Source organism: Phyllosticta citriasiana (assembly GCF_038021145.1).
Source record: "Phyllosticta citriasiana strain CBS 120426 chromosome Unknown IWZ02scaffold_1, whole genome shotgun sequence".
NCBI lineage: Eukaryota > Fungi > Ascomycota > Dothideomycetes > Botryosphaeriales > Phyllostictaceae > Phyllosticta > Phyllosticta citriasiana.
The window spans coordinates 529,374-556,913 of record NW_027117278.1 but is presented as its reverse complement, the minus strand read 5'-3'; the positions used below and the strand labels follow the sequence as shown (position 1 = coordinate 556,913).

General features: G+C 53.5%; 10 protein-coding genes across 10 annotated transcripts; 4 read left to right on the top strand and 6 right to left on the bottom strand.

Moving 5' to 3' along the window:
* Window positions 1-629: 629 nt before the first annotated feature.
* On the top strand, window positions 630-2,074 carry IWZ02DRAFT_6711 (uncharacterized protein). Its single transcript, XM_066771041.1, has 2 exons — window positions 630-942; window positions 1,070-2,074. Exons 1-2 carry the CDS (start codon window positions 766-768, stop codon window positions 1,853-1,855), a joined length of 963 nt encoding a protein of 320 aa, XP_066626840.1. The 5' UTR covers window positions 630-765; the 3' UTR covers window positions 1,856-2,074.
* A 1,729-nt stretch (window positions 2,075-3,803) lies between these two features.
* On the bottom strand, window positions 3,804-5,054 carry IWZ02DRAFT_438533 (HAD-like domain-containing protein). Its single transcript, XM_066766733.1, has 4 exons — window positions 4,986-5,054; window positions 4,893-4,921; window positions 4,674-4,833; window positions 3,804-4,618 (listed from the first exon to the last, which is right to left on the bottom strand). Exons 2-4 carry the CDS (start codon window positions 4,907-4,909, stop codon window positions 3,926-3,928), a joined length of 870 nt encoding a protein of 289 aa, XP_066626839.1. The 5' UTR covers window positions 4,910-4,921; window positions 4,986-5,054; the 3' UTR covers window positions 3,804-3,925.
* Window positions 5,055-5,483: 429 nt separating this feature from the next.
* Window positions 5,484-6,528, top strand: IWZ02DRAFT_438532 (tetratricopeptide repeat protein-like protein 1). The gene is made up of 2 exons (XM_066766732.1): window positions 5,484-5,716; window positions 5,783-6,528. The coding sequence occupies exons 1-2, from the start codon at window positions 5,615-5,617 to the stop codon at window positions 6,515-6,517; spliced, it is 837 nt and encodes a 278-aa protein (XP_066626838.1). The 5' UTR covers window positions 5,484-5,614; the 3' UTR covers window positions 6,518-6,528.
* Window position 6,529: 1 nt separating this feature from the next.
* Window positions 6,530-8,050, bottom strand: IWZ02DRAFT_495641 (XAP5, circadian clock regulator-domain-containing protein). The gene is made up of 3 exons (XM_066770150.1): window positions 7,732-8,050; window positions 7,134-7,674; window positions 6,530-7,082 (listed from the first exon to the last, which is right to left on the bottom strand). Exons 1-3 carry the CDS (start codon window positions 7,986-7,988, stop codon window positions 6,720-6,722), a joined length of 1,161 nt encoding a protein of 386 aa, XP_066626837.1. The 5' UTR covers window positions 7,989-8,050; the 3' UTR covers window positions 6,530-6,719.
* A 66-nt stretch (window positions 8,051-8,116) lies between these two features.
* IWZ02DRAFT_438528 (cyclin) lies at window positions 8,117-9,935 on the top strand. Its single transcript, XM_066766731.1, has 5 exons — window positions 8,117-8,498; window positions 8,550-8,786; window positions 8,841-8,962; window positions 9,010-9,390; window positions 9,439-9,935. Exons 1-5 carry the CDS (start codon window positions 8,422-8,424, stop codon window positions 9,729-9,731), a joined length of 1,110 nt encoding a protein of 369 aa, XP_066626836.1. The 5' UTR covers window positions 8,117-8,421; the 3' UTR covers window positions 9,732-9,935.
* Window positions 9,936-10,175: 240 nt separating this feature from the next.
* IWZ02DRAFT_438524 (uncharacterized protein) lies at window positions 10,176-13,556 on the bottom strand. Its single transcript, XM_066766730.1, has 4 exons — window positions 12,747-13,556; window positions 12,454-12,697; window positions 11,645-12,399; window positions 10,176-11,566 (listed from the first exon to the last, which is right to left on the bottom strand). Exons 1-4 carry the CDS (start codon window positions 13,379-13,381, stop codon window positions 10,345-10,347), a joined length of 2,856 nt encoding a protein of 951 aa, XP_066626835.1. The 5' UTR covers window positions 13,382-13,556; the 3' UTR covers window positions 10,176-10,344.
* A 1,003-nt stretch (window positions 13,557-14,559) lies between these two features.
* On the bottom strand, window positions 14,560-16,576 carry IWZ02DRAFT_6600 (P-loop containing nucleoside triphosphate hydrolase protein). The gene is made up of 3 exons (XM_066771023.1): window positions 16,457-16,576; window positions 14,919-16,407; window positions 14,560-14,866 (listed from the first exon to the last, which is right to left on the bottom strand). The coding sequence occupies exons 2-3, from the start codon at window positions 16,353-16,355 to the stop codon at window positions 14,750-14,752; spliced, it is 1,554 nt and encodes a 517-aa protein (XP_066626834.1). The 5' UTR covers window positions 16,356-16,407; window positions 16,457-16,576; the 3' UTR covers window positions 14,560-14,749.
* An 863-nt stretch (window positions 16,577-17,439) lies between these two features.
* On the top strand, window positions 17,440-20,126 carry IWZ02DRAFT_368786 (arginine N-methyltransferase-like protein; the record flags this gene model as incomplete). The annotated part of the gene is made up of 4 exons (XM_066764398.1): window positions 17,440-17,526; window positions 17,580-18,186; window positions 18,360-19,897; window positions 19,950-20,126. 4 exons carry the CDS (start codon window positions 17,440-17,442, stop codon window positions 20,124-20,126), a joined length of 2,409 nt encoding a protein of 802 aa, XP_066626833.1.
* Window positions 20,127-20,355: 229 nt separating this feature from the next.
* IWZ02DRAFT_6544 (uncharacterized protein) lies at window positions 20,356-22,099 on the bottom strand. Its single transcript, XM_066771018.1, has 2 exons — window positions 21,278-22,099; window positions 20,356-21,217 (listed from the first exon to the last, which is right to left on the bottom strand). Exons 1-2 carry the CDS (start codon window positions 21,988-21,990, stop codon window positions 20,419-20,421), a joined length of 1,512 nt encoding a protein of 503 aa, XP_066626832.1. The 5' UTR covers window positions 21,991-22,099; the 3' UTR covers window positions 20,356-20,418.
* A 1,128-nt stretch (window positions 22,100-23,227) lies between these two features.
* IWZ02DRAFT_6529 (aspartic peptidase domain-containing protein) lies at window positions 23,228-26,055 on the bottom strand. Its single transcript, XM_066771015.1, has 2 exons — window positions 25,267-26,055; window positions 23,228-25,218 (listed from the first exon to the last, which is right to left on the bottom strand). The coding sequence occupies exons 1-2, from the start codon at window positions 25,856-25,858 to the stop codon at window positions 23,558-23,560; spliced, it is 2,253 nt and encodes a 750-aa protein (XP_066626831.1). The 5' UTR covers window positions 25,859-26,055; the 3' UTR covers window positions 23,228-23,557.
* Between the last annotated feature and the right edge of the window lie 1,485 nt (window positions 26,056-27,540).

Genomic DNA, 27,540 nt, shown 5'->3' with positions numbered 1-27,540 from the left:
AGCGTGCAGCAGCATAACTTATCTTTCGTAATCGAGTGCTTGATCTTGTCGGTCGGGGAGCGCGACTCTTAGTCACTTCTACCATGAACGACTTACTTGGCTGTTACAAGTCGTCTGTCTGTCTATCCGCGTGCGCAGCTAGCTTAGTTGCAAAACCTTGGACAACCTTACCGGTTAGTCAATCAACCAGTCCCTCACTTGCTCACTCGATATCCTTTGTTCGTCCGTCCGTCCGACTGTCCAAACGTACAGTGCAGGCGCGCAGCATACCACCACAGTCGACTAGTCACCGCGCCCTCACTTTTCCAGGAAATCTCAGCCCACACACGCAAACGGCGACGCCACACGCGCGTATACTTACTCCACTCCTGCCATAACCTCTCGTGTATGCGTGCGTGCGTGCGTGCGTGCCTGTCTTGCCTTATTTGCGGAGAGCCTGAGCGGGCGCACGCGTGGCTGGCTGGCAGGCTCGCTGATCGCAGGGCAAGGCAGGGTATCGACCGGGTAGGGCGGGTGGGCTGGGCTGGGCTGGGCTGGCTAGGGCAGAGATGATGTGGGAGGTAAGGCAGGGAAAAACGCTGTTTGGTGGGAGGGATGAGGCGCGATGGGCGGTAAGGTGAGGTGGTGGAGGGAGGGGATGTGCGCATGGATTTATTGGTTGTTTGGGGGTTTGGGTGGTAAGGAATAGGAGAGAGAGGAGGGAGGGAAACATGCGCGTGGAGATTGAACATCTGTCTGGTGGTCGAGTTGAGATGGGATGATGGGATGGCTGGTCTTGTCGCCTCGGTGGTCGTCGCTATTTGCTTTCCGTATGCTGCAGTAGCTCTCCCGTCATTCAAACAGAGCAACGACTGCGACTCACTCGCATGCGCTCATCTCAAGTCCCAAGAAACAAACTTGCTTTCTCTCACTCTCGGCAATAAAGCAAACTCAGCACCTACCGTAAGTACCACACGCGCGGAACCCCACACCCTTCAAGTAAAAGGCAACAACGGCCTCTCACTCTCAAATATAGTACCACCTAGATACGTAGTCGGCGACCTCACAGAAACAAACGCGCGCTCCCTAGTCGTCCCCACCTTCCCATCCAGGAACCATCCACTTCTCTTCTCTCAACACACAACCTACAATCAAAAGCAGGTTGGCTGGTCATGGCGTAGGTACTTGCACCCGCGCCTACCGTACGCCTACAGTACTCCTATCCTGCACGCTTCTTCTCCCACTCGGGTCAGCGAACAAGGTTCCGACGCACCCTCTGTTCCTGAATCCAAACAAGAGCGGCGGACAGGGACAGGGACAGGGACAGGGGCTTCCCTCTCCAACCTTGTGCAATCTTCAGAGGCGGGCGCAGCGTAGCGGGTGGAGGCTGAACCTGAGGCTGAGGCCGAGGAGGGAAAACAAAAAAAAAACCCCAAAAAAAACAAAGGTGAGGAATAAAGCCTTGGTCGATCGATCGACAGACAAACAGCCAGACAGACAGACAGCAGAGAACATGCGTGCAGGCGTGCGCCGCACCTGTTTTCCTGGCAACGATCACGTCAATGGTTTTGCTTTTCCGACGCAGTGGAAGCAGCGCAGTCAAGCGGAAAGCGAAATTGCGAGGGGCGGAGGCAGGTGGGCAAGACTTTGTCGCAATCTTTTTGTACATCGTGATGCGCAGGTTTTGGTCAAGCATCCATCACCAAACTCTCCATCGCGCCGAGTGTGGAGGTGTAGCCGCTCAAGCGGCATGTGTGATGTTGGTGTCGTGTGCGGTCAAGGCGAGGAGCGGAAATTGCCCATATGCTTGTTTGCGCGAGACGCGGCGGTGCGTTTGTTTAGGAGCGGGGGGCCAATCAGAGGATTTGGTGGGTGAGAGAGGTAGTAGGTGCATGGGTTCTGGAGGGAGGAGGAGATGGAGAAGAGCAGAGGAAGACGTCGGTTCTGGAAAGTGAGTAGTCAGAAAGAGAAGTTTAAGTGATTGCTTTTGGGAATAAGTGAAGGGGTTTTCCAAGGAGTAGAGAAAGCGATGGCAGCTATGCGACTATCTTCTCTGAAATCTGCCAATCGATGATTATCAGTTCAAGAACCAGGAAAAAAAAAAAAGAGTCGTAGCTCGTGCCACAGAAGCTACCTTTCGTATCTTAACCCGCTTGATGGCAAGCTTTCCCAAATTGATCAAATCCGACCGCATCCAGTTGGACATCCTACTATTCTCTTTGAGTTAAAACCTCCGTTAAGTTTCAGTTGACCGGTTTGCTTGGCTGTATTGCGCACGTACTCGGAACCATTTGAGAGGCTCTCGAGCTTAGTCGAGTGGATAAGCATTTCGTACTCCCATCTTTCGACAAGGCTTGAATGCCTCCTGTGCCCCTTTATTCAGGTCCTCGCGTGATTTCATCAGATGACATTCGTTCCATTGTTCCAGATCAGTCTCTTTAAATGGAGCCTTGTTCAAACTGACAGCAGGATTGCGTACAAGTCTGGAGTTGCTCGTGTCGTTGTCCCGCGCAGAATATCCGACCCTCGTGGCTTGGAAGCGCACACACTTTCCAGTCCATCTTCGGCTCCGTCCGTCCCTTTGCGCGTGGCGGCCAAGGTGCTTTTCTCCGGATATCCTCGAGGCCGACCTCGATGATTGCATTTCCGAAAACTCCTCACTCGGCGTTGACGTCGGCCATAAAGTCGGAGCGCAAAAGCAGCTGAAAAAGCCGCGCCGTGGCGCGGATAAGGCTGTTACGCGCAGGCGAGTCTCTGATCCAATGTGTGTATGTACCTCTTGGGTTATGTGCCTGGCGCCTTGCAATTTCTGGCATACACAGCTTGGACGTGCAAGATGCGCTCCGGCTGAGGGTCTTTGTCGAATGATGTAGCCGTGATCGGATGAGGGAGCTTTAACAATCCGACGGTTTTGCCTGGTCTAGGCGAAGGTAATCGTGATCATTTTCATTCATTCCCCCCTCGTCTCGCTCAATATAGAGGGTGTACTGAATGGTATCGTGTGTTTTCCCATTCTTGGATTGATTGAAAAAAGTGCATCGGCCATGTCGACAAAGTCTTTGGGCAAGACTGCCGCTGATGTTGAGCCTTCCGCATCTGTACGTGTGTTAGTTGAGCGATCGCGCAGGACAATAAGCCGGTAGACTTACTCTCTCTGCATGGGCGTAGAAAAAACCTGCTTCCTGCACAGCCGCCCGTACGACTCTTTTCAACTCAAGATCTGTCGTACAGAGGGCGGTTGTAATGCCCTCGATGCCATCACACAGACGGGAGGGTACGCAAAGTCGTATGTGGGATAGATGCGTCATTTGGTCCCCGTGCGGTAATGAGTTGCATCGGCTCAGGAGAGGTCCCTATAGGCCTTCTGTGGACCCGTCGAGATTCCTGTAGAAATCCGGTCTGAATGGACGTATTCCAAAACATGCCTGGATGGTGTCAAGTGTAGATCACAATTGTGATGTTGCAAAGGTCAAACAGATCAACTGTATCGATAATGAATTGAAAGGCAACGGGGAACATAGAACAGTGAGGAAAAGCCCAGCTTCAAGTACGCCCTGTGACTCAAAGATGATGTCTGGGAAGAAAAAGTTAATCTGAGAAATCATGGCAACGAGATCTTGTCGAGTGCTGTTGGCACGTGACGAAGTTACAAAAAACAATCAATATTCTAGAGATATCTCGTAGCGAGGGAAGCTTGAGTCCCTAGTTGTTGAGGCTATGGTAAGAGAGATTTACCAAATCCGGTCAGTGAATCTTATTCACCACCCGATTTCTGCCCTGCAAGAACACCCATGTTAGCGTCGTGGGAAGCGTTCGACAGAGTGTTGGGGGAATAGTCATGCTCATGTAATGCATTATCTTCTCGTCTATGAGCCTGCTCCTGTCAGGAGGGCATCCAGAAAGCTACACCTCTATTCCCAAATATCGCAGAAGAAGTCTGGCGCATCTAGTTCTTGACGTGGATCCCGTAGTCTGAATAAGGAAAGCTCTCCAAAGTCGTGAAGAGTCTCGCCCAGCCATCGCCAATCTCGCCCGGTGCGCCCTTTCTCCTGGCATTGCCAGCGCCTGCCTCGCCGTCCCTTTGAGCCAGCTCTTCCTCGCTCTCAACGTGCGCGCCCGTCAGACCAGCCAGGACTTCTTGCTCCCGACCCGTGTATTCCTTCAGCAGTCCAGGGTGCGGGCACCACACAACTTGCATGCCCGCCCGACGGCCTGCCTCAACACCCGGCACACTGTCCTCAAACACCAGGCACTCCTCCGGCGTAACCTCTTTCTCTCCCTTGGCGCGCAGCTTCGAGTTGATCGTCTCGAGGGCCAACAGGTAAATGTCTGGAGCAGGCTTTCCACGGCCGGGCGCGATGCGCTTGTCGTCCCCAAGGACGCGATGCTCTGGGGAAAAGGCCGCGAACAAGTCCTGAAGGTGGGTCGTCTTGAGCTTGAAGTTCCCGACGTGGGACGACGTGGCGAGCGCAATGTGGACAGGCGGGTCTGTACGAGAGGATAGGGTGCTCAGGAGGTCTGGCACGCCTGGCAGGGGTTGTGTTCGCGGGAAATATTTGCGCTGGAGAGCCGTTTGCTTCTCGAGGAATTCGGCCGGGGTGATGGGGAGCTTGGCCCATTCGTGGAAGATGCGCTGAGCCTGTTGGAATTAGCATTGTCTCTTCAATTTGAGGATTTTAAAGAGCTGCGCGTACATCAGGCCCTGGTCTGCCCTGCAGCAGAGCCTTGATACTCCACGGCAAGTCCGGCTTGCCAAACTCCCTCAACACGTCGTTCGTGCAAATGGTGTACAGGTCCTCGGTATCGATCAGAAGCCCGTCCATGTCGAACAGGAGGGCCTTGATGGCTGGTAGTCTTGGGCGAGAGCGGCATGTTAGGTTGGCGGCTACGGGAAATGACGCAGACGAACGTACTTGGTCTGCGGGGCCATCTTGGATTGGATCTGTTGGCGGATGATTAGTTTCGAGCTCTGACTGTTGGGCGCAAAAAAGGCGGCCTCTACGTACCGATTGTACTTCCAAAAGGTTAGCCAGAAAAGTGGTTGAGAAAGTGTTAACAGATCGCAAAGTGAGATTTGCAGGGACGTGGGGGGATGCGGGGGCCAGCACACCCGGGGTTAAGGGGGTTACCGATCATCGGATTGTTTTAGTGAGTGGCAGTCGATGCTGTTTCAGGAGGGAATTTAGACAAGTACTCTGTGAATAGATTTTTCACGAATTGGAAGAGAGCTTTGGTGTTTGCCTTTATATAAATTGAAGTTTTGGTCGCCTTTTGCGGATAAGCTTTGGAAGCAACCAAAAAAATTTAGGACGCAGATTCGAACTTACCAACATATTTCAACAGTCAGCAGAGAGAAACAGGACCATTTGGATACAGGGCAAACAAAGATAGGGAGATTGACCCTACGACCAATTGTGGAAATACTGCTTCACATTGACAAGGTGAACAGCGTCGGATGAAAAACCGCCGAAGCGGGCCAGTTCCGCTCATGACGCAAGTGGATCCGTCCCCACCGCCTGGCAGAAAGCGTGTCCTCCACAGGAACTGAACCATCTCGCATCATGCCCTGCCCGCTCACAGCCCTCCACCTCCGCAGTTCAACCTCTACACTGCAGCCCAAACCGCCGCGGCCACAATGTCAGCGTCTAGAAATACCTCCGCCGCGGCCGCCGTCCCATCCAACGAATCTCTCGATGTAGCGGACACACCCCTCCGCTTCTCGCCCGAAGAAGAAGCCGTAAGCTCCATCCACGTAGCTGCGCTCCCTCTTCGCTTCAAGAAAACTGATGTTCACCTTTTATAGGCCCTTCTAAGCGAATCCACCGCACAGAAAACCCAAGGCAACACCTTCTTCACCAGCGCCGCGTACTCAGACGCCATCAGCGCCTACAGCCGCGCGCTGGCCAAGTGTCCCAATTATCTCGACTACGACGTCGCTGTACTGCGCGCCAATGTTGCCGCGTGCCATCTGAAGCTGAGCGAGTGGAAGGAGGCAGTCGATGCGGCGACGGGAGCCCTGGAGTGTCTTGATCGTGTAGATCCGCCTGTGGGCGCAAAGAAGGAGAAAGAAGGGGAAGACAAGAGGGATCAAAAGAACAAGGGGGATCGGGAGGGTGCGGATGCAGATGCGAAGGTTGAAGAGGTGGACGACGACACAGCGGACAGGATCGAGGCGCTGCAGCGCAGCGGACGCAGCAGAGACGACGTGCAGAAGCTGCGCATCAAGGCGTTGCTGCGGCGCGCAAAGGCGCGGTCAGAAGTCGGCGGATGGGCATCGCTACAGGGCGCAGACGAGGACTACAGAGCGCTGGCGAGCATGCCGAACCTGGCGCCGTTGGACAGAAAGGCCGTCGAGGCGGCGTTGCGGGTCCTTCCGCGCAGGCTGGAAGAGGCGAAGCAGAAGGAGATGGGCGAGATGATGGGCAAGTTGAAAGATTTGGGGAATGGCATTCTCAGGCCGTTTGGGCTGAGCACGGATCATTTTCAGTTCGTCAAGGATGAGAAGTCGGGGAATTATAGCATACAGATGAACAAATAGCTGTCAGGAGATTTAAAATATGAATGCTCATGTCGAGGCTTGCAATTTCGTGAGACTCTCTACAACTATTGCGCCCGGGAACCAAAGCACAATCTGAAAAGGGAATCTCCGACACCATTCCGTGCTACAATTTTGGATGTAATTATCCGATTAGAGCCTTTTTCCAAGGACAAATTCACCAGGGAGGTTCTCAACCCTGCTTTCAAGAAAAGAAAAAGGAGTTGCCCTCCTGATCTTTGCGGACGCTGTTGGAATAGTCCTTTTTCGGGTGATACTCCTCCCAGATACTGGCAGGGTAAATGTGCTTGTTGCGCTCATACCAACGTCTGTCGACGACTTTCGTCAATGTGGGATCATCATCAAAGCCTTCCAGAGACGCGTCTTCTGCCGTTACGCCTTTGTCCTTCTTCTTTTCTTTTTGGGCAAGCGGATCGTAGGTAGAAGGGTCAACACCTTCATCCTTCGCTGGCAATGGGGTGGCGGCCGTGGGCTCAGCGGAATGGTTGAATATGGGCCCATCAAAACCCTTGGTCTTGTTGACCATGAAGTAGTAGAATTCGTAGTGCTGTCGTCATTGTTAGAGAATCGCCGACCTCGTGGCGAAGGATTGACTTACCGGAGGAATGATCATTTCTCCTCTCACAAGCATCAAGTCGTCCACTCCTACTCTGGCCCATTCTCTCCGGCTTTTGTCTCCGCCAACGCCCAGCTCTGCGCCAACCTTTCGTGCCTTATCGAGGAACAGCCAAACATGGTCGCCCTTCTTCATCTTGCACTTGCCTCCAGGTGTATTCGAGCCGTCGTAAAAGACAAAAGGAATCACAAAGTCGGTGGCTTTGACCGATTCTTGCATGACCAAGAAATCCTTGCGCAGCTGCTCGCGCTGTTGGGCTTCTCTCAGCAAGGCGTTCTTGGTCATGACCTTTGGCGTGAATGCCACATTGCTGTTGGGCCCTAGCTTCCTCTTTGGCACGACAACCTCCTTGTCGTCTTCCTTTTCGGATCCGCTCTTTGCGCCCTTTTCAACAGGTGTGGATAATCGTGGTGTGGCTACGGGAGACGGGGCCGTCTCATCATTCTCTTCGTCTAGCCCAAACGACAGCTTTCCTTTGGCGACTTTTCTTTTCTTCTTCTTTGCAGGTCGAGGCGCAGGTTCACTGTACTTTTACAATCAGCTTAGGGACTGCAGCTGAATCGATCGACCAGAAACTTACCCTTCGGCAGGCGTGCTGACACCAGATGCAGGGGTGGAACCAGGCCTTCCAAGAGCCTGCTCTTGTCTCTCCCGATCCTTCAAATCGAGAGCCTCGGCGCGGCGCTTGCGAAAGTCTGACAGCTGAACGAGACCAACAGTCTGGGTTTTGAGGAGGTCTTCGGCGGTGGAAGATTGGGCGGTGAAGCGGGAGCCAGCAGCGGCATTGGGAGTGGAGCTCCGCGATACATTGGCGGAGGAGGAATTGGATTGATCCATGCGACCGTTGTAAGATTATTGGTAGGCTCGTGGGAGACGTGTTGGTGGTTGGTGGATCGGGTCAAGGTCAGAAACGGGAGCTGGTAGGGCTGAGATCGGCGACTAGGAACACTGCCGAAAACTAGTGTGTCTGCCAATTTGGACGTCTCGAGGTCACAACACCACCAAAACAGTGGGAATTCGTGAAGATGCTCGTGAATTCGCCTCGCTACACTTGCGGTGGACTTCTTGTGGCCCAGTCTTCCAGATAATCCCCCATGGTGGTAACTGACAGACGCTGCCAACACGCAGCTTCTCCATGGCCCAGTTCCTTCCCATTTGGGCTTCAGCAAAAGCGGGCCGCTCGAATACTCCTTGATGACCTCCAAGACCTCGCCAGAGAATAACTCTTCCGCCTATATCAGCCTTGCGCCATTTCGCCATCTCTCGCCCGATGGATTTCAGCCTCCGTTGCAACTCCTTGAAATGCCGCACCCAACTGAATGAACGAGCAGTTGTCACCACATGCAGGTCCGCGTCATTCATGTGGCTTTCCAAGCTGTCACCCTAACCCTGCGACAGTCACATTTTCTGCATCGCTTGCTCCAATGACCTCGGCCTTTCGAGGCCTGACGGGCAGATACGGGTTTGCCCTGCTTGCGATACCCACCTTCCAAACCCTGATGATGCCGTGGAAACTCGCCTCGACCCGTCCGAAGACTACAAAACAAGCGTTCTCAGTGGCTTGAGCCCAACAATTATCATGGAATGTGCTGGACGGGGCCTCGCGTTCTACACCTATCAAACAACACAGGAGATGTCAGACCTTAAATGTTCGAGACTGAAAGCAGGCTGAGCTTACACTCATTGCAGAATGTACAATGAGTTTCTCGCAAAAAGCCTGACAGAGAAGTACTCGGACCTCAACGCGCAAATGGACAAAGTTGTCCACGATGCGAATGCCGAGATTGGTAGCCTTCGCGACAAAATGCAAGGTAATCGGCACTCTCGTCTCGCTTTTCCGGCGCTCACCAAAAACTAGTCGTGTACCAGGAAAAGAAGAGGCTCGAGGAGGAGAATCTCAAGATGGCGGATGCTTATCGCGAGAAGGCCAAGAGCCAGGCGAACCTACAAAAGCTCTACAATCAGCTCAAAGCGCAGGTCTTGACCGGTCAAGTCGCAACGGCAGCATCTGAAGATGCCGAGGCGACTCTGCAGTCTATCACAGCAGAAAGATTTGTCGACAAGGTCGGAGGCCGCTCTGGTCCACCGGGACTGTACCCGACACATGAAGCTAGTGGCGGAATGCATAGTCGACAGCGAAGCAATGTGTACAGCGGAAACGGCCAGACCTGGAGACCCAACCAAGGAGCAAATACATGGACGAGCCAGGGCCAAGGCCACGCCGGGCGTGCTCTTAGGCGTATGTTTCAATGTGTAAGGCAAGGTTTCGTATGCTGACTTTGATAAGAAACCGCTTCGGTCACTGCAACTCCATCTCAACATCGTACTCGCCTCGGAGATCCGAATTTCCAGCACCCAAGTCCTGTATTCAGGGGTGGCGGCTTCGGTAACTCTCAACCCACTCCAATGGGAAGACAACCGTTGGCTGCGATCAATCTAAATTCCGTCCCGGGTCCTGGCACGGGCGGATACGGCATGAATGCTGGCATGCGTGCAGGAAAGCAGGTCAACCTTGGAGATGCCCGAGGCTCGTGGAGTAATCGTGTCCCCGGAAGTCGGCAGAATATGGGCATGCATTGAACGAGGACGACGCATGATCTTTCTGCCACATTGGTGACATCCATGCCATCGTACACGGGGATCGAGGGTGGCAGCAATGTACTTAGTTGGGAAGTTGATCCAACTAGCAGAACAATACCCCATCCACCTACCCCTAATCCTATCCACTTACGCCAATATCACCTGCCCCCTTTCTTCAGGGTGGTCTGCAATGCAATGTAACGCAATGTCCTTCATCCATCGCAATGACTGTACAGTGCAATGAACAGTAGCCAATGCATTGCGCAACAGACAGTCCACATTACATCGCATTGCCATTATTAATTGTAAAAGAACCTACACCGCCTAGTAGAATTAACCTAAGGACTCCATAAAAAAAGGCACATGCGTAAGTAAGATATTTACCTCCTCGGGAGCGCGCGCCTATATTATGGGCATAAGTAAATAGGATAGTTGTAAGGAGGTGTTCATTCACGTGTAGAGGAGTGTTATATTAGTCCTACTGTATTACCTAGATATTTCCTCTTTTACAACGCAATGTAAGGCAATATGAGCATCTACATCAATCATATTGCATAAGTAAGAGGGTCTCCATCAATCGCATCGCATTGCGCTCGGCAGTGCGACAATGCAATTATTGCAAAGCCATCGCTTTGCGGACCGCCCTGGCTTTCTTCTGCTCCATCACCCTCTTCATCACCTTCGACACTCTCCACTCCTCTTCATTAGGCCACTCAACGTCCCTGGCCGTCGTGAAGCAAAAACGACCCGAGCTGCTTCCTTTAATCTTCCCTCTTCTCTTGCATCCGGCTGCTTCTGCTCCCACCTCCACATCGCTGTCGCCGCCATCATCACGAACAAATCCCCACGTCAGAGGCAAGAGGTGTGCATGCACGTCGTCTACGTGGCGGTGGCAGGCGGCGCTGATAGCGGCGCTACACGTTGAGGCGAGAGGCATGGGGTATGTGCTTTTTCGGATTTTGGGTAGGCCATAAGGCGTGCGTGGTCTGGAAGAGGAGGTGGTGGTGACGGCGGTGTCAGAGAGGAGCCTGGCAGTACTGTCTCCGGCGTCGAGGTCTGCGTCTGCGTCTGCGTGGCCAGTGGCAGCAGTCTGGTCGACATGAATTGACAACGAGGACGCGCTACCGGCACGTGTACGGGCGATGGGAGCCTTCTTGTCGACTTCTTCCTCTCCCTCTCCCTCATTGCTCGTCTGGACTCCATCATCCTCTCCTTCGTCTCCGTCGACTGACGCCGGCGCCTTCAACCGCCACCACCACGCCAACGGCATCGGGACCAAAAACAGCACCGCACCAACGGCAATCACCAAAATAATGGCAATAGTCGAGAAACCAATGATAAACGAATCGTTGCTATGATCGCGCTCCAAATGCGGCGTCACGTACTCGACGGAGGCGACGACGAAGAAGCACTGTGAGACGAGCCAGTGCAGCAGAGTGTTGAGGATGGTGAGGGGGACGCTGTATTTGAAAGGGAGGGAGAGGAAGTAGGAGGAGCGTTGGAGGCTGCGCGGCGTGCTGACACGCAGCGATTTACGCGAGGACAGGAAACGGTTCCATTCGTCGGCCAGAAGGAGTGAGGTTATGAGGCTGTTGTAGACCAGGTAGAGGAAGCTGAGAAGGACTTGGAAGATGTTGGCCATCAGTGTGGACACGAAGTATTGGCCTAGTGGCGGTAGGCGCATGATTACTTGCGGGATTGCGTATGCGAAGGGGTTGAAGGAGCCGAGGCCTTGGTGCCACAGTGACGCGAGGTCTATCGGTATGCCTGCGCGGGCGAGGTTGAAGAGCGTGAGGCCAAGGAGTGGCCCGGTGATGATGGCGAACAGTGAGATGCTGGAAGCTATCAGGCACTGCAGAAACGTTCAAATGTTCCAAGGAAGCCAGTGAAGACACCAGAGAATCGGTACTTACAGACTGTATGACAGATACCACGTCTTGCGACTCGCAGACTGCAACAATCTTGTCTCCTTGGGAAATTGGAACTCGTGGTTCTTGTCTGGCCACTGCTTGATGAAGTCTGCCATAGAAGCCATTTCCATATCCTGCGTATGTTCGTCCTTGTGTTCAAGGAAACTGGCAATGGCGTCGCCAACTGTGACGAGTGATAGCTTCTCCCAGTCTTCGCGGAGGTCGTTCTTCATATCCGCAAGACCATCCAACCACGTCTTCAGCCTTTCCGGAATGATGCGGTCTAGCCAGCTCGGCCTCTTAGACCCCTGAACCCGACGCTTGTCGGCGGGTGTCAATATCACTGTGCTCTGCCATTGAATGTGCGCCGTGTAAGCAATACACAGGCACTTTATCAAATTCAAAACACAGACCACAATCAGCACTATGGAGCTAAACTGCAGTTCGCACTGCTGTTCCATCTCCTTCGAATTATCGCCGTCACTAAGGCAGTAGTCGATTTTATAGTACCAAGAGTATAGATACTCCTTCTGGGCCGTTGTCGAATACTGATCTGCCTTCCACGTCCACTCGTCCAGCCGTGGTTCGAGAAAGTCGCGCGTGCACCAGTATTCTGGTAATCCAGTGCCCGGTACCCACCATCTGCTGCACATCCAGAAGTTATATAGGATCCAGTTGCTGCCGCGCTGCGATGTGGACGCGTCGAGGAGTGATGTGCTTGCGTTGGAGATGACGGATTGGTTATCGGCCATGGTGACCTAGCGAACAGTCAGCGCGCCCTGAAGTTTTTCTCACGGTCGACATTTTCCTACGTTGGAGGTGACAACGATCAAGTCTCCCATGCCCACCGACCCTCCAATGTACCGATCAAAGCACTGCGTCTTATCCAGGCGATCGAGACCGCTGATGTTGTACCGCATCTCCTCAAAGTGAGGCGTGATATTTCCATTGATCCAGACATCTTCCTGGGGACTCGGGCCAGTCTCAAAATCGCTCGTCACTATCGCGATGTGGTAATAGCTGACTGGCGTAGCTGAGAAGACAGCCGAGTTCCACCTTACAACCGTATGAGCTCGGAAACAAATGCAGGACAGCAAACACTTACACCAGATGCAGCAGCCCTGACGAAACCATCAAGATGGTACAGACAACGCGTCTCTTGAGCGCAATGCGCTTCCAATTCCTCAGACTTTGCACGCCAATGTCGAACCAGTCTTTTTTCGCATGTTTGCGATCGACCTCCTCTCTCGTCGGCGCCATCAGAATCTGCGAGCAGTAGTTACTCGACAGCAGCAGCAGTGAAGACAGCGCGTTGATGCCGAGGTGGATCCATCTATTGGCCACCTTGACGCTCGAACAGTTGCCCGCAAAGTATTGCCCCGTGTACGAGTCCATTTGGAAGTTGTAGATGGATGTAGCCGCGAACCCAATGTTCATGAGGAGGACCCCTGTTGCGAGGCACATGTGGATACAGAGAAGTATTGCTCGTTGGTTGGTCCATTTGGCTGGCTTGGATGCGTCTGGTATCCATGTTGCCAGGTCTTCGACGTGTGCGAAGCGTCTGCGTTTGCTCCGATCGACTTCCGAGGGATTTGACAATTCGGACGCGGATTTTTCTGCTTTTGCGGCAGCAATATCTCGTGCCAAATCAAAATTTCTCAACCTAGAATTCTCATGCTCTGCATGAGGTCGAAGTGGACTCGTCTCCTCTAGCTCATATCCTGATTGTGAGTCGTCCATGCGGAACGTCCAAGAATCGAAGGAATTGGCTGGCGAACGTCTCTTTCTGTTGTTGATTTGATTTAAAACGCGAGGAATGATGGGGTGATGCGACCGTCAATTCTCCGCATGTAAAACTAGAGAGTTCCTCTGTAGGTCTGAATCATGGAAAGCATCTTTGTGGATTTGGCCGCTGACAAAATCCATCTTGATTTGCTCACAACCAAACCCTTTATCCGTTAATAGCAGAGCCAGTTCGCTTGCGAGCGCCGAGTCAAGTAAACGATCTTCACCGCACGGTGAAACCGTCAACTTTCGGGAGATCTTCATGTAGACTTCGGCGTTGAGGGCAGGTGTCAGGGTTGATTGCTTACAGAATGGGGGCCAAATGCGGCCCATATGCCTAATGAAGCCAGAAAGGCCTGTCCGAGCAAATTAGTGCAGAGCACTATAGGCCTGGGTCAATCGGCAATAGCCGACATCACGTTCTGTCTATTGCAGTTGTCTTTCCCTGTCACTGCGCATTTAAGCAAGACTCAACCATTCTCTGGATCCCACATTTCCAACTGCAAGTAAAGCGCGCGGGGATCCTTCGTATTCCTCAATAGGAAACAAGCACATACTGATTCGGGGTCCAGAGCAACCCCAATGTAATGTTGTCGCCCCCAAGTCCCGCCGCAACGCTGGAGCATTGGATTAGCGATTCTTGTTAATTGCACGCATGATCTGGCGCGCGGCTCTTGGCGCCATTTCTAAGTCTTGGCTCCAAGCCAATTCTTGCGGAGAATGCTCTTTTTACAGCTCTTTGGTCCACAAAGTGCCACGAGCAGAAAAGCGAATGAGGCGCTGTAGTCAGTGTCTTGGAAAACTGTCGACATCATTGGAAAGCAGGCTGCAAGAATTGAAGCGTGAAGGAAAATACTAGGATCATGCGGTGTCGATGGTGTGGTGATGTATTGAGGATCTGAGGGTTGCCGACACCCCGGATGTTTTCGTGTTGGAAGACTCATGTATCCCGAAGGACTCACTAAAGGATTGCAATAACGCTTTCTTCGAAAATGACAGACACATATACTGAAATAGAGATTTTGAATCACTCAGTGAAAGACTGCACAGACGCACGTGGCGCCTGAGTGATGCTCTTCGACGCGAAAAAAAGGAAAAGACTTTAGAATCTTTGCTCCAAACACCTTTTCTATGTCTCGAATCCGTATTTTTGAGTCCATGAGAAACTCCCTGTAGAGCTTTAGTGAAAGCAAGAGTGTAACCGTGAGTGTCTACCACCAACCCACTGAGCGCCATTGAAGGAAACAAACATCGACCAAGATTAGCTATATTCACAGCTCCTGGGATAAAATGAACTACTCCTGTGCCCTGTGCGTTAGACTTTTACCGGTTGCCCTTGATGGCTTGTCTCCGCCTCATCTTGTCGGCAGCACGTTGGAGAGCAACCCTGATGTCGCCCTTCTTGAAAGTGCTGAGGTCGTAGTATGTAGGTGCAATTTCCTAAATAGAGTCAGCTCCGGATTAATAAAACAGGATTCAGACGACGACCTACCAACAACCATTCCGGCTTGACGGCTGTCACCGTACGCAGGTAGTTTTTGGTCGTCAGAGCGAATTCGTTGTAGATGACCCAATCGGCCTCATGACCAAGCACAGTCGATGGGTGCAAAAGAGCACTCTGGTCATCCTTTACCGTGATGTACATCTTGCCCGAGCCATCCTTCTTGGCAGCCTGCATAAAGAAGCCGCTGACGAGAGCACGACGAATGTTCTCGTAATACTTCTTGTCCTCGAATGGCGTGGAGATGAGCTCAATCTCGTTCCGCTCCATGATGCGGCGCAACTGGAGGCGCACATTGTCGGCCTGTTGGAGAGATCGGTACGACAAATAGTGTTGCTTGCACCACTGTTGAGGGTTTCCCTGGGCGTCGTCGCCTTTGAATGCGTGGTAGACGTTGAGCATCGTGAGATGGTCACCATCTGGGTGCGCAAAGAGATCCTTCATCCTGTCGGCCTGGTATCTCGACTCTCTACCTGATGGCCGGAAGAAAATTTGGGGAACGGAGAGGAGTGCCACAATGGACAAGGTTTCGTTGGAGCAGTAGAATTCGGGGGAAGAGATGAGCATGACTGCAAGGGCAGGGTCCAGAGGGAATTCCGAGGCAAGGCGGCCAAGTGCAGTCAGCTCTCCCTCGTCGTCAAGACAAGCGAGGTAGTTGAGCTCTTCCAGCGCACGCATCAACGTTTCAGGCGCCGGAGGGTCCATGAGATCAAAGTGAACGAGGTCGTCCACACCGAGCTTCTTCAGCTCAAGCACTGTTGAAGACAAGTTGGATCGCAGGATCTCGGGATATGTCTGGTCGATGAGTTCCTTGTTGAACGCCTCTTCTGTATAAAGACGAAAGCATTTTCCGGGCTTGGTACGACCAGCACGACCAGCGCGCTGCTGAGCAGAAGCTTTCGAAACAGGGGAAACAAGCAGAGACTCGACGCGGATCCTGGGGTTGTAGACCTTTTGTTTGCTGAAACCGGGATCTACGACGTAGACAATACCGTCAATCGTGAGAGACGTTTCGGCAATGTTAGTCGAGATGATGCACTTGCGCACGTTTGATTTCTCAAATACTCGTTGCTGCTGGTGCGGCGGAAGACTTCCGTAAAGTGGGTAAACTGCGAGGGAGCCATCGTTGACCTTTTCGCGGAGAATCGAGGCTGCATTTTCAATCTCCTCTTCACCCGTGAGGAACAGCAGAATGTCTCCCTCGGCCTCCTCGTAGTGAATCTTCAGCACGGTGTTCCATGCCTCGACGAAGTAGTCCATTGGGGCTTCCTGTGCGTACCAAATTTCGACAGGGTGGGTGCGACCAGGCACGGCCATCAAAGGCGCGTTGTTGAAATACTTTTGAAATTTTGCGGCGTCGAGGGTGGCGGACATGATAATGAGCTTCAAGTCCGGCCTCCGCGCAACCACCTCCTTCAGCAAGCCCATCAAAATATCCGTCGCAAGTGTGCGTTCGTGCGCTTCATCGAGGATGATGGTGCTGTAACGAGTGAGGTTATGATCGGCCATGGCCTCGCGCAGAAGCATACCGTCCGTCATGTACTTGAGGATGGTGCCCGACGACGTCTTGTCCTCAAAACGGATACTGTAACCAACTTCCTCGCCGAGTGTGACATCCATTTCATCTGCGACACGCTGGGCGACGGACATGGCGGCGACACGACGAGGCTGAGTACAGGCGACCATCTTGCCTTCGGTTTGTGGGAGATCATCGAAGAGCACGAACTGCGGAATCTGAGTCGTCTTTCCCGAACCAGTCTCACCGACGAAGACGAGAATCTGGCTGTTTTGGTACATATCAAGAAATTCATCTCTACTCGAGGTCAGCGCAAATGGGCTTGGGCAAGAAGAGTAGATGTCTTACCTCTGAGCATGGACTGGAAGATCGCGCCGAACCTTCAAGATGTTGAAGTACTTTTGCGACAGCGGCCTTCCAGTGAACGAGTTATTAGGCCCATCTTCGGCTTCCTTGGCCAGAGCAGCGGTGGTGCTATGACGCTTGAACTTTGCGAGGGAAGTGTTCTTCTTTGCACTGGCGCCGTTGTCTTCGTACATGTGGGCGAGGTACGGATTTGCCCTGGGGTCCATGTCGGCGGAGGTTTTCTGACGCTTGAAGCGGGACTCTTCACCTTCAGGCCTGCGGTCAGCCATGGGAGCGGTCGATGAGGAAAGGTTTGTTTTGGATAGTTGCAGGATGCAGCAAGAACAAGTGAAGCTGGAGCTGGTCTTGGTCTTGGCGCGCCGCTGATGGGAAAATGTTGTCGCCGCCCCCGAGACGCCGAACCGCCGAACCGCCGAACCGCCGATCGCCGACATCTCTTGGCCCGTGCTTGCCTTCCTCGCACTCGGACCCCCGCGTTCGCGCCGCGAGCCCGCGCTTGCTCCTCTTCTACTCCACAAAATTCCTTACTTCTTTGCCCTGGTTTTTCCTCTCTCACCACAACCAACCACTGGCCACAAGCTTCGCGTCCTGTCGGGCATGGATACCGAAAGCTTAATTAGTATGGATGACATGCCCATTTTCTTCGTGGGCCACCACGAATCAAAGCGCAGCCATCCGGTTACCGAGCAGCTGCTTCACCATGCGCAGGACCTCAATGTCAGTCACACCTTCACCTCAACCACCTCACGCATACTGACAGCTACCCGCAGTACGACATGCTGACCACTCCAATCACCAATGCTCATTTTCAGGCTCGTGTTTTGACCGACTTGTCCACCTATTTTACGGAGCTGCAGGCCTCGCCGACGAAAGAGCTTGCTCTGCCGCTGATCACGCCGCTTAGCCCTGCAGACACTCTCCATGCGCCAAATGACAGCATATCCCAGCTTCTGGCCTTGACGAGCCCGTGGATAGACCTCGCCTCGCCTGATCCCGTTATAGCACACATCTCGCGCCAGGTTTTTACTCTGGAGATAGCTTTTGCCGCTTTCTGCGGCTTTGGCAACGTCATTGTCCAAGGTCCAAAGTTGCATCATGGTGACCTGCACGGCCACGGCGTTGCGCAGTACGCCCGAGCAATCCAAGAGGCTCTTGCCATAGGGCAGTACATCAACATACAAATCATGCTCCCAATGACTGATAACCCCAATGACGAATCTCATGATGATGTTGGCAACTTGTCACGATTCGTCCGTGATGAATACCTCGCGACATCAGAGGCAAGGGGAAAGAGTGAAGAAGTCGACAATTTCGGAACTTGGGATGCTTGGAACGTCATTCGGACTGTTTGTAAATACAATCAAAGGGTTTCTGTAGGTAAGAAGACAGATTATTTACTACGTGTTTTGCTGCATCTTTCTCCTCATGTTACACATTTTATTTCCTTGCACCCACGCCTGCATTTCACAAAGTCCCAGTGATATTTCAGGTACTGTACCTCCCTTTGGTGGTAGTTCAGATTTGTATGATTGCTAATAGTCTGTTTCCAGCTTTGACTCTGCCGCGCAACCTGCCACATGCGACAATCCAAAGGCGTTGGTTTTCGGAGCCCCTGCGTTTGATTTCAATCCCTGGGACAACTTTTGTCAAGAACAAAAAAGGCTATTGGGTCCTTCCTATTGCTCACCAAATGCTCCTCTTCCGATACATGCGTCTCCGGACCGTGCCCTGGATACTTCTCACCGATGCCGGCCCCATTCCCGGTGTGGACGATCCGGAAATGATCATGACCTCAGGGACCGGCTTCCTTCCCCAAGACGCAGTAACGGTTCCTACACAGGAGCCCACGACAGTGGAAGCGGCCAAATCACCGCCTCAGAAGAAGCCATCAGACCCAACCCCACACCTTAGCTACATGCGCCATCTCCAGCGTAACCAGCCTCCAAAGACTCAAATCGAGCGGTTCGGCTCGGGCTACCAGGACTATTTGCAAGCACCCCTTCAGCCTCTAACGGACAATCTTGAAAGCATCACTTATGAAGTTTTTGAGAAGGATCCCGTCAAGTATGAGTGGTACGAGCGGGCAATTGAAGCTGCTTTGAGGGATTGGGCCTCGCTGAAAAAGCCGGCATCTTCCCCTGACGGCGCTGTTGTGGTCGCAGTCGTCGGGGCCGGCCGTGGTCCACTCGTCGCTCGCGCATTACAAGCTTCCAAGAACTCCGGAGTGCGCATTCAAGCATGGGCAGTCGAAAAGAACCCAAATGCCTACGTCCTGCTCCAGCGACACAACCGCGACTCTTGGAATGGAGCCGTCACTGTGGTCAAATCCGACATGCGGTACTGGCGAGGCCCGCACCGAGAAGATGGAACGCACGGTCATGTCGACATTATGGTCTCTGAGCTCCTCGGAAGCTTTGCCGACAATGAGCTGTCGCCCGAATGTCTGGATGGCGTTCAACACGTACTCAACCCTACACATGGCATATCAATCCCGCAAAGCTACACGGCACACCTTACGCCTGCCTCTGCACCAAAGTTGCACGCGGACGTCACTACTCGATCTTTCACCGATCCAACGGCCCCCGAGACACCACACGTCGTCATGCTCCACGCAATCGACTACCTCTCGACAATTCTTCCTACGAATTCTAACAATCACAATCATGTTGCTTCTCCGACGGGCGGGTCTTACGCAGCAGCTGTACGGACTGGCACGACCAGCATGCCCTCAGACTCTTCAATGCTTGTCCCTCATGTCCAGCAAGCCTGGGAATTTGTCCACCCAGTCCATTCCAGCATTTTGACACAATCAAGCTTACGTCGTGGGGGCTCTGCTGCTGGAGGCGTAGGCGGCGCGACTGGCGGCGATGGCGCCAATGAGCACAATGCACGCAGCTCACGGACTGCGTTCAAATGCAAAAACAGAGGCGTGTGTCATGGCATTGCAGGCTACTTTGAGAGCGTCCTCTACGCCAAAGAAGGCAAAGACGCCAATGGCGAAAGAGTGGAACTGAGCACCAATCCCATCACCATGGACGCGAAGAGCAGGGACATGATTAGCTGGTTTCCCATTTGGTTTCCGCTCAAGGTGAGTTCACCCTATGATTCCTAGGTGATGTCTTCTGACTGTTGTTATGCAGAACCCCATGTATGTTCCGGATGACTCTGAGATTGTCATCAGCATGTGGCGCCAGACCGACGACCGCAAGGTCTGGTACGAGTGGATGATTGAGTCGTTCGTCGAGGTTGGTGGGCGCAAGCTCAGAGTTGCCGTGTCGGAAGTCCACTCGAGCCGGAAAGCTGGCTGTCTCATGTGAGATGCAAAATCAAGAAACAGAGTTTGGGAATGGCAATATGAAGAAATCTTTTGAGAAATATCAGGGGTTTGGTCGCGAGAAAGATGTTCTCCAGTGCAGTTTGGCGACTGGGAGGAAAAGTTTGAATTTTCGGAATGACCGTTCCGTATTTCAGAGGTCAATATGAATAGTGTCTATTTCGCTCAAGCACGGCACTGGGGGACATCCGGCTATCACGGAGGCTGACAGTTGCAGTGCACCACGGCGCAAAATCTCTGTACAAGGTAAATTACACATTCTTCGTGGTATCATCCTAATAGCCCGTCTCATTGCCCTTTTGCACGTCCACAGTCACTGCTGACGCATACTCGACACCATTGGAGTATTCTCCCTGCAAATCCGGCAGCGGCGTCTGCTCCCAAATCTTCTGAATGCGACGCGCTGAAGCCAGAAAATTGGCCTCGACAACCGTCCTGTTCTGCGCCAGCACCAACTGGCCATCTCTCTTGCGCCACTGTCCATCGACCAAGACATGCCTGATATCGCCGACATGCGAGTGCAGAATGAGGGCGGCCACGGGATCGACCCATCCCAGCATGTTGGGGGAGTCGCCGTCAAAGACGACAACGTCCGCCTTGGCGCCGACCTGCAGGACGCCAATGTCCGGGCGATGCAGCGCGAGCCCGCCGGCGCGCGTGGCGAGCAGAAAAGCCTGGTTCACGGACATGGGGTTGTTGCGGGGTATGCGCCAGTCCTTCATGGTCCGGGCGAAGAACTTGAGGCGGGTCGACTGCAGCCAGATGCGGGCCTGGGTGATGATGTCGGCCGAGAAGGTGAAGTGCGTGTCGATGCCAAGCGCGGCCTGGTCCTGGATCAAGGCGCTGTACTCGTGGGTGTGGCCGTAGTGCATCTCAGACTCGGGAGTCGTTGAGATGTAGTGGTTGTATTTGCGCAGCAGCACGGCGTCGTCGGGCGTGATGTAGCTGGCGTGCGAGAAGACGATGGGCATGCTCGTGTTCAGGAAGGACAAGTCGTTTAGACGGGTCGGACTGTTGGTGTTGAACCATGGCCCGCCCAGGTAATGCGTCGTGAGCGCGGCGGCATTGGAGCTTCTGATTGTCGTCAACACTGCTCGCTGACGGTCTGCACAGTCTTCTCAGGGAACTACTCACTTGGCCAAATCCAAGACCGAACGGATCTCCTCGTCGCTGGCAGTGGCAAAAGTATCATACGCCAGCCCCATCTTGACCAGGCTATCCGGCAACCTCTCATCCTGCACGAGATCCCTATAGTTCGCCATCTGCTCCTCAATCGAGAAGCCATTCGTCAACGTGTGCAGCCCGTAGCAGAACCACGTGCGCACGCCGCCATCAATCGACGCATCCAAGTACGCGGCCGCAGTGGCATTCGAAAACGTCGCGTGCGCATGATCCAAGATGGTCGTGACGCCCGAGTTCAGCGCCTCGTAGATGCCCACCAGCTGCGCGTAGTAGACGTCGTCGGCCCCGAAGACGGTACCCGCCTGCGTATACTCGCCGTACCGCTCAAAGTACTCGGCCAGCGTCGTGTTGGAGCCGAGCGTCTTGAAGGCCGTTTGCCAGCCGTGGCGGTGCGTGTCGACGAAGCCGGGGGAGAGGATTTTGCCGTGGGCAGAGATTCTCTCCGTTCCGGCCGGTATCGTGATGTTGGCGGATGAGTCGAATATGGCGGCGATAGTGTCGTTGCTCGTGAGGAGAGACGCATCTCTCAATATTTCGAGGGATTGCGTCGCGTTGTTGAAGGAAATGATGGTGCCGCCCTCAAAGAGAACGGAGCCAGCAAATGCAGGCACAGCAAACGAACATGCTGCAAGAAAAGCCTGCGCCAGACGAGAAGGTGCCATCATGAACGAAGAGAGAATGAACGTTTATGAGTGAAGATACGGACAACAGTTGTTAGCCATCTGCACTTCTCATTAAATATCAGCACCCAGCCGTTGGTACGGATCTTTCTGCACACAATTCCATGGCCACAGCCCCGTAGCGAGTGAGTGGGCATCACGCCTGGATCATCAGAGGGGCACCAGCTCTCGATGGATGGCGGGTCCACATGATGGCGGGTCCACATGATCGCGGTGCCTCCTCACCGTCAGTTTTCCTATTCCGTCGACGGTGAGGACCAACTTTTCGATATACGAGCCTCGAGCATCAGAATCCCGAGAGGCAGCTCAGCTCCCACAGCATCATCAATCACATCAAATCCGCCAAGAAGCAACAAATAGAACCCCCCCCCCCCCCCCCCCCCCCCCCCGCCCCCCCCCCCCCCTCCGATTCGCAAGGAAGGCATACGGAAAAAGGGCGTAGTAGGCGGGGTGGAGGGACCACGCGCAACGCCAAAGGCCGGCCTGCCAGCCCAAAGCACTGTACGCATGCCGTCAGCAGACCCAGTTTTTCCAACAGCTACATACATAGTTCCGGTCAACCGCTCAACCCCTCTTCGACTTCCCTTCGAAATGCTTCTTTCGTCTTTCTCGTCCGCCGCGGAACGCCGCGTCGGATTTGTGCGCGTGGGTCAAATCCGATCGAGCCAGGCGCCCCAAATCCGATGCTCCGCCCGCCGGGTCGGTCACATGGAGGGAGGGGGTGCCGCTTGTGGCAAGTGGATCGGCTGCGGGCTTGTCTTGTGAGGTCATCAAGGGATGGAACGGATTGCTCTTTGCGCTTTGATTGCGGGGTGTTGCCGTTCGTGTGCGTAGTGCTATGGAATTGGCCGAGAGACTGACATTTTCGCCACTACGTAAGTAGATTCTAGATGTGATCTAGTCTGGGCTGGTTTGTCGATGTATTTTGCTTGGTTTTTTCTCGAAATCTTCTGGTCGTCCTTTGATGCTATGGCAGGTTTTGTCGCGGCAGTGCAACAGAGCTGTTGGCGAATTTGAGAGAGAGTTGAAGAACTCTCTCCGAGTCGCCTTCTGAAAATGATGGAACACCTCAGAATGAGGTGAATGTTAAGCTAATAGATAGGTGAAAGTGCCCTTGAAAAACATTTTTCATTTCGGAGAAGGTTGGGCAGCGGAAGAAATCAAGGGGTCAGGGGGTCAGGGGATCAGGGGTATATAGAGAAAATGACCTTGCAGTCAAGCATTTGTATGATACAATGCAGCTGAATCAACCTGATTTGATCATTGTTGAATATAAACAGGTGAAGCCAAACAACTTTGACTGGCTTGCCGGCAGCCAGCAGTGATGCCTGAGCCAAAAAGCTGTACAGGGAGCTGGGTGCTGCATTTCGATTCGTTGAGTATCGATGTCTGTCAGTAGCCTCGTTCGGTACCCTTTGCAACGGACCGTCGCGACCAGACAGAGATTCGAAACGTGACTAGCGCCGCCTCTTCGAAAGTATTACGCCGCCTTTTTCATGTTCAATTCATAAGAACCCGCACTATTCACAATCAGCTTGCAGTCGCAGCCTTCTCAGAGTCGTCCAGGGTACAACAGCTCCTCGCGCCCTCCAGCTTTCCTGCCAATACGTCCACCCCACGGATCCAACTCTTCGCCACCAGGCTTATCTCTCGTGGAACGCCTGCTGTCCGCAGCCGTCGCGCCGACAGTCGCTCGCTGCGCTTTCCGTCGCTCGCGTGACCTAGAGTCTCGTCTTGGACGCTCCCTCGACTTGGATTGCGAGCGCGATTTGGACTGCTCCCTCGATTTGGATTGCTCTCGCGACTTGGACTGCTCGCGGGATTTGGACGCCTCGCGCGACTTTGCAGACTTCGACGCCGGTGTTTGCGGCGGCTGCGGCTCTTCGGCGCGCGATTGGATCGTCGACATTGACTCTTCTTTTCGCCGTCTTTGAGACTCCTGTCGCCGCCGGTGCTGCGCTTGCCACCGTTGCTGCATGCCCGCCGCCACCTCCGCAACGCCGGAATCATTCGCCCGCATGTTCGTCCTTGAGCTCAACGATTGCTGTGATGGGGCCTGTTGGATTACCGGCGGCATCGAAGCGTTGAGGGGAGGAGGTGCGGGCTGCTGGTCTGCAGGAACGGGTGGAGGTGGCACGGGAGGCGGTGGTGCAGGTGGCGGCAGCATGTCTTCGAGACTTGTCTTTCTAGGAATGGTACCTCCCTTTTGGTTTCGCTCCGCCGCAGCGACCATGGTGCCCGTCGTGGTTGTCGTGCCCGTGGTAGTGGTGCCCGTCGTCGCCAGCTCAGACAGCTCATTTCCGTTTGATTCGACCGGCCGTTGAAGCACTTCCATATAGCTCTTGTCCCAGTTGGCCGACGGCACTTCCGAGTCGACGCGGCGCCGCACTCCTGTACCATCTTGCCTGCCTCGACGTCTTCTCCGCCACCACAGCCAGAGTAGCACCAAGATGATGACTGCGCCAGCAGCTGCGCCGACGGCGACGCCTATCTTGGCCGGGTTTTTGGCCAGCGGTGAGGAGGTTGGCTGTGCCGAGTCAGGAGTCCCATCGTCGCCTGACGGTGCGTGAATAGCTATGATATCGGGATTGGGTAGAGGATTGGAAAACTTGGCTTGTGATAGTGAAAAGTTGCGCCGCTCTGCATCGACAATCAGGTACGATTCCTGCAAGAGAGTACGGCCAAGCGTGTATTGCGAGTCGTTTGCGGCGCGTCGGATTGGAAAATAGTACGTCGGGTTTTCATAGTATGGCCAAGAGGCCTGAAGATCGAATGCAGCAAAAGGAAGCTGTATGCTGGTTGTGGTTGATGAGCCGTCTTCATTGGTGGGCCCGGCTGGGTCAGCGAGCGCAATGGTGATGGTGGGATTGAGAGTCTTGAGTTTGGTGCGAGTCGTTTCGTTGATGGTGAAGAGGTCTGTCGTTGCGTCATAAGTGATGCCAAAGACGGATTCGAATTTGGAGCAGATATCAGTCGGGAGCCAGAGTTGTGCAACCGTGGTGTCAATGATCGAGACGTGTGACGAGGCGGTCAATTTCTCCCGGCTCCCTGAGAGCGTGGTCGAGACTTCTATTGATTCGACAGAAACACTCAGGCTCTTGCTATAATCATTCTCGTCATCCGTCGAGGTAAAGGTAAAGTTGAATTTTGTAGGTTCAAGACGCGTTTGATCGTAGCCTCCCAGTATCAGGCTTCCAGGGACTTTGTTAGTTTCTGAAAATATTGTCAGCATCAGTACAAAGTGATCCTGCACTGCCTTACGATAAGACGCCCCGGCCGTATAGCCATACGACAAACTTGGTATAATGTTCTCGTCCTTGAGGTTCTCGAATAAACTCGACACGGACTTGCCGGAAAACTTAGATGACGTCCTGCTAAGGCCGAGCACTCCCAGGAAGTAGTCTTTATCCTTCAACACAGCCACTATTTGTCGATCCAGACTGATCGTATCCGTCACTTGGCTTGCGCCAAGGTATACCGTATCGTATCCATACTGTCCCTGTCCACCGTAGCCCAGGCTGGTTTCGAGGTCGAGATCTTGCTCTCCAATGGCTTCCCACGTTGAGCTCTGGTTGCTCTGGAATCCAACGCTGGACGCGGTTCTGAAGTGTTCCGAGCCCCGCAAAGATGCGCAATTGCTAAGGTCGTCGGATTTGGTGCAGCCGTCGGCGTGCGGCACCCACGTTTGGTAGCCCTTGGTCGAAACAAAGACCCGGAAGTCTTCCGGCGGTGTACCCACACCGATGCGAAAGGTGGACCATGATCCATCGTTGCCATCCCATTCATTGGTGGTGGGGACAACATACGGCATGGGAGCTTTGGCAGTGGCCCCGCCGCGGCGCTTCAAGGCCATTGTGGATACAAATCAGTCCGTCTGGAGTTCAAGGACTGGGTTCCACTTGTAGAGGCGCAAAAAGCGACATGCCGTTATTGTCGAAGACGTTTTGGTGAGGAGTGGTGAAGCTCGTGACGTTGAAACAAAACCATGGAGAAGGGCACACGGCTTAATTGTAATAGTGTCGACATCGATGAGCCTGCACTGGGACCTTGCCTCCGATCCAGATGAGAAGCGGCACGGGCTCAGCTCAGGTAGGTGAAGGCAGCTCAGCGGTTCAGCTCCCCTGTTGAGATCTTCCCTTCCTTGCTCGCTGCGATGTCCTTGCAAGTTGATCCTTGCCAGCCGTCCGTTCCTGAAGAGAAGGGGGGTGGACACCAACGACGACTTCGATTTTGCCGCAAGATCAACTAATGTGGGAGGGGCTATTCGTCGATACTTTGTTCAAAGGCCCTCCAGACTTTGGTCAGACTTCTCTTCTCCCACTCTACTCCCGCGAGCGGCTAAAGGGATTGGCCATGCTTTGTCGTTACCAGATTGGGATATGCGGGAGGTTAGGCCGCAATGAATCGCTTAGGTCCGGTTCTTGGCTTACACTCCCGGAGCACGTTGCTTTCAGAGAATCTGGAATTGAGTCGAGAAAGGCTGCATTTGTAACGAATGACTAAATAGAACGATAGACGACAACAGGCGAAATTGCGATTACCCGGTTCGTGGAAGAGTTTACCACTTTCGAGTGGCTTGCAGTGCAGGTCAAGGGCATCTTGCAGCAGTTTCTTCCATGCATTTGGATCGACTAGGAAGCCCCTTGCCCTGACCGACAAGGGACTGGGCAATCACGCCTCATGCGCCAGGTGGCAGTTCTACATGTTGGTTCGCCCCCAAGGTACGATAAGCTCGCTGGCTGTGTTGAGTCCAGGCATTGGGCTGCTCCAACCAAGATGGCGCAACATAACGTCTTTCGCGAGTGTTGGCTACTGATAGGCGAGAGTTTCAAAGCCTTTCTCTATGCGGATGGTCCGAAAGTAGGTTGTGAAGATCCCCCAGAATAAGCATCTTTAGTCCCTTGGCAGCGATTCCTCGCAGGTGTCTGTTGGAGCTCGGTACCTGGTTTAGTGCGAGTTTTGACAAGGATTGTGGAGAGGGCTGGGCCATTGACACAAGTGCTCGTTTGGTAACAACTCGAGTGACATGTCCTGTTGCCCTCGGCGGCGTCGGCCTACGTGTAAGAGCGGCATGACAAAACACAACTGGAGAGGACCACGAGAGGCTCGCAGATGACAAAAAATTAGAGGTTGGGTGGGAGAAACTAGCTAGGTGACCTGCGAATCATGGTCCTTTCTCTAGCAGGTTTTCGTGTAGCTCATACATGGAAGGGGTCCTGGACTAGGGCTCTAATAAGACGCTCTCGCGTGAAATCTTCCAGAGGTCCCTGGAACAATGGAAACGACTTCATCATACCTCGAGTCAGTCAAGGTCTAGAACCCCGCCGGCAGACCAGACAAGGTTGACGGATTCCTGGTTGGTTTACTGCGATCACAGAGCCAGCAAACATGGTCAAACACGCCGATAGCAGCGAGAGAGTGCTCGATGGACAGATTTCGGATTGTGGTGACGCAATGGATCGCGCTCTGAACATGATGGACGCGTAGTGGAGAAGGGCGTGAGTGGTGTGGAAGAGCAGACGTCTGGGTTGGTGT